The sequence below is a fragment of the Micropterus dolomieu genome, linkage group LG03 (genome assembly GCF_021292245.1).
Source record: "Micropterus dolomieu isolate WLL.071019.BEF.003 ecotype Adirondacks linkage group LG03, ASM2129224v1, whole genome shotgun sequence".
NCBI lineage: Eukaryota > Metazoa > Chordata > Actinopteri > Centrarchiformes > Centrarchidae > Micropterus > Micropterus dolomieu.
In genome coordinates, this window is record NC_060152.1 from 1,897,704 (window position 1) to 1,902,615 (window position 4,912).

The 4,912-nt window shown below is 43.1% G+C and overlaps 1 protein-coding gene across 1 annotated transcript; it reads right to left on the bottom strand.

The window, feature by feature from the left end:
• Window positions 1-1,728: 1,728 nt before the first annotated feature.
• On the bottom strand, window positions 1,729-3,660 carry LOC123968965 (glycogen synthase kinase binding protein). The gene has a single exon (XM_046046017.1). It carries the CDS (start codon window positions 3,549-3,551, stop codon window positions 3,012-3,014), a length of 540 nt encoding a protein of 179 aa, XP_045901973.1. The 5' UTR covers window positions 3,552-3,660; the 3' UTR covers window positions 1,729-3,011.
• Between the last annotated feature and the right edge of the window lie 1,252 nt (window positions 3,661-4,912).

A 4,912-nucleotide genomic window follows, 5' to 3' on the forward strand; every position in this document is an offset into this window, starting at 1 on the left:
GCTTCTCTAATGTGAGGATTTGCTGCTTTTCTGTTTTACATGATTGTAAAGTGAATATGTTTCGGTTTTGATCTGCTGGTCAGAAAAAAACAAGACATTTGCAGATGCCACCTTATAAACTGAACAATAAATCGCTGCAAAAACTTAACAGATTCATAAGGAAAATGGTAAGTTATAAATAAGCAGCAGCTATATACATCAGTCATTATTAAAAAAAAGAACACACGAGTGTCACAATCTGCTGCTTTTCTCCTTTTTATGACTGTAAACTATAAAACGAGACAGCTGAAGACGCCACATTGGCCTCTGGGAACTTTCCACTTCTCATTTAAAGCACATTATGCTTTCTCCTCTTTGTGTAATGTGCTGCATAAATTAGTGGTCGACCGATACAGGTTTTTTAAATAGCTGATGCCGATAAATAATGGAGATATGAAAACAAAGAAATGTCATGTATAATCCCGTTATTCCATGCAGAGTATAATCTAACAGACATGTTATCTCAGTCAGTAACATGTTGTTTCAGATAGAAGCTTTATTTATGAATGTAACAGAAACATACTTTGGGTTCTGCTGTACATTTCAGAGTGTGGCTGGTGTTTAACAGAAAGATAAGATAAGATATAACTTTATTAATCCCCCGTAGGGGAAATTAAGGTCAGCATAGCAGCCAGCACGAAGGAATATAAAAGAACAGATGCAGAGCGGGGTTCAGTTTGTCAGATGTTATTCAGCTGCATTTTTCTCTACAGAACTAGAACTAGATATATTTAACTCTCACCAGTAACGCTGTTAGATTAGAGCGGTTGTCATTCAGGAGAAACGTGTTCACATTTAGAAAAGACGCCGGTGACAGAGGACATTTACTAACTAACTACTAACATTTACTAACTTTTTTATCACCTTCCCAAAATTCACAATTGGCTGCTGCAGATGTGTCTGCAGACACTTGTATATCAACCTTGTGAGATCAGGTATCGGCCCGATTACTCTGTCTATCACAAGTATAAATGAAGCTTTCCTTGCTTATTGACAATTGTTAGTCTTCTACATATAAATATGACTGCTTTTATCTGCAGGACTCCAAATCAGACAGATTACTGACAGAAATCCTAACTTGTAGTGCAATAAGACTTTCTTAAGGAGCAGTTTGTGAGCACTTCCACTGTGTGTGTGTGTGTGTGTGTGTGCGCACGCAGCAGGTAAGTGTGTTCAGCCTCGACCTGGGATCTCAGTATAAATGATTTGTCTGTCGTGATCATCTGAAGGCCAAACATCCACCCAGAGACCCAAACACAGCGGCCCAGTCAGCGCCCCTGCTGCTGCCATGACAGATGAAGACACACACACACACACACACACACACACACACACACACACTCTCTCAGTGACTGAGCGAACACCAACAGCAGAGGGAGCCGCCATAAACAATGTGTAGGACCTTGACTGGCTCCCAGCTTGGCCTGAGTGAGAAGGCGAGTCCACCGGAGCAAAACATGTTTTTCACTGCTGGTGTCATGCCTGCCTGCTGTGACCCACCCGGGGGAGGGGGAGGGGGAGGGAGGTATTTATAGGTTGATAATGACCATGTGTCCTTCAACACCATCTTGTCCACACAAACCGACCCAGAAGAAGCAGGAGGGACACATGATTTTACAACCTGACAACAACAAGTGAGAGAAAGCCACAGCTTTCTGTTTAATCAACCGAAAAAAAACTCAACAGGAGTTTGGAAAATCAAAAGGTTTATTAAGACAACAAAAACAAAAGACCCTGAATACTCAGGAACATTATCAGATACTTCGTTACGAAGCAATTGTAGTGACTTTTTTTCCTTTTACGCAGAGAAGAAACTAATACAAAACAAACAGAACTCCCAATTCAGGAATTCCTAAAAAAGGTGAAAGCACCACAAAAAGAGTGTTGTCACGTGACAGCCGACCTTTTCTCACCCAAGCATTACAAACAGTTACACGTCATCCAAAAGCCCTGTGGGAAAAAAAAGGGCGTGTTTTCTCTTCTTAACCCCCACCCAAGAGCCCCCACATGTTTGAAAAACAAAGTTAATAAGAGAAATGTGGAGCTGCCGTAGACGAGGTGCAACATGGCGTCCTGTAATGTGAAACAACATCACCTTCTTTCAAGAAGGTGAAACATCACTGAGGCTCATTTCACTGGTTTTGTCTAGTTGAGGTTGAGTAAACCAGAGAAATGAGCTGCTCCCAGGTCAGTTTAAGGACAGCCCACTGAACAACCTCATCTGAAATGAGTAAAAAGGAGGAGGGGGACGGGGACTTCCTTTCTCTTTTCTGTGCAGCAGCTCTTTACACCCAGCATTAGATTGTAAACAAAACAGCCAACTAGACCCCCCACCCCCCACCCCCAAAACCTTTTTAACTGGTCTGCCACAGCAGGGAATGGCTACCCCCCCAAAAAAACAACACCACATGAACAAATAAGAAATAATAACAAAGACTTCCTGCCACTGTTCAGTGTGACTCAACCAGAAAGGAAGAAAAAAACCCCATTGTTCAGGAATCACAGGAATCTTCAATCTTCACAGAACTAACGTTACGCACAAAATAAACTCCCATGTGATGTTGTACTTTACACCTTCAGGAGGTTAACCTTCAGTTTAGTTAGATTAGACATGTCCTTACCTTGCTGATATATATATATATATATATATATATATATATATATATATATATATATATATAAGCAAGTTTTTGGTGGCTCACCCCCCCCCCCCCGCACGTCTGACCCTCAAGGAGACATTCAAACATAAACAACACGGCACATTAGCCGGGTGGCTAGCGAGCCAGCTAGGCTAACTGCTAGCCAAACGTAGCGTAACAAACGTTCAATCAATGCCAAAATTTGATGAAATTAGAAACATAGCTACCAGTCATGTGAAAATTTTTATTCTAAATAGTTCATGTGTCCATCCGGAGGGGAGAGGAACCTCCCTACCTCCCCCCCAGGTCCCCCGGTCCGTCCGTTAACGTTAATCAGCACGGCACATTGTCCGCCGCCTTGGGGAAATCTCCACAGTCCGTCGCGGAGAACTGCAGCCTCCTCACGGCCTCTTTAATCAGGTTCCCCGATAAAATTAACTCCTGGAGGAGCCGGTGCGGGTCGTCCTCCTCCACGTTGATTCTTTTTTTGTTCCACGGTTTGATGGATTGGTCCCAGTCCTGGTCGCTGTTGGACCCGGGGATTCTATACGGGCTTGCCCTGCTGCTCTCCCGCCGGTGTCCCCGGTTGTTCCGGAGCCGCATGCAGCAGCCTGTGCGTTTCTGCGGAGCTCCGGTGCTTCCACCGCCGCCGCAGCCGCTGATGATGCCCGCGGGTTTAACCCCGCCGGTGCCGCTGCCGGTGAGCCCGTGCAGACACGACACAGCCACGGACACCGTCTTCTTCTGGTGGCCGCTGTTATTGTTGTGGAGCTGCAGCGCCTCGCCGATTTTAGTCACCAGCGCGTCCACTTCTTTGGAGCCCACGGTAACGGACTGCTCCAAGAAGATGTAGTTCTCCTTCCGACACGGCATTCTGGCGGATAATCTGTCCGGTGTGTTTTCTCCTCAGAGTGTTTTTGTTGTCGGTGTGAATGAGAGCCGCCCGGACTGCTCCTCGCTCTCACCACGCCGCTCGGCAGTCACCAACAACCCGACTTGATTTGTAAACAATGGGTGACGCGTTGTGGATTGTACCATGATCCCAGCAGGGCGGAGGGGTGTTTTTGGAAACTAAAATAAATTATACTCATACACGATAAACACGACAGATAACCAAGCTAACATTTTATTTATATTTATACATATATGTACAAGTTTACAACGTAATATGTAGTATAAAGTGCGTCTAGGGGTTTTTAAAACTGATCTGATTTCCCCAGCACCCCACAGCAGTTGGACTGCTCCCTTCAAATCCACGTTACATAACTCCATAACTGTCTGCTGCTGTCTGTCCATGCAAAACAAACAAAAGAGAGATTTCTGTATTAGACAAAATGGTGAAACAGCCTCTCATTTTTTAACTCAATTGCCCAGACATCACCTCTTTTGTGAAGAGGCATATGTTGAAATCAGAATATGTGCTGAAAATAATCAGAATATACGGTCCATAGCCAGATATCACATATTTGCACATTTATTTTGATAGCTACTGATACCAAACATGGTGTCTACATGGTTTTAAGATAGGGGAACACGTTTTGTTAGCTGTAAAGAAAACAGATTTGACCCCATAGATAAAGACATACATTTTGATAACTGGTGACTGCAGAATCAGTATTTTTTATACAGTGCATGGTATTTACACATCCCACTTCAATATGTGTTTAGCCTTTTTATTTTAGTCTTTTTCATGTAGTAATCGGGTCACAGATTATGGTATACCAAAGTCACAGATATTAAAATGTGTTTAGTATATGCATGCACATTGTTTGGTAACAGCTATCAAAATAACACGTTTGTAGTGACTATAGTAGCTCAAAGTCACAGCATCTGATAAGTCAAATAATAATAATGATGCCTCTTTTGTCTATACAATCACTTTTAATCACATCTATTGAAATCAGATACATAAATGAGGCATCTCTGCGCGCTTAACATATATAATGTAATATAATCATATCTATGGCTGGATACCAAAATAATGTTATAGGCTATAAATGATGTCTAAATACATGGATGCAGGTGAAATAGTTGGCTGTGAGTGTGATGTGTAAACGTGAGCAGTGTGTATGTAGTGACAATAGGAGAGAGTGCATGGAGGGTGTGTTCCTGTGCGAGAACACAGTGTACATTTCTCTTTCTGAGAAACAGCAGCCGAGCTAAACCTGATGCTCCAGTCAAAGAGAGAGCCCTCATGACCAAATAAGGAGCCACTATCACTGCCACCACGTGGT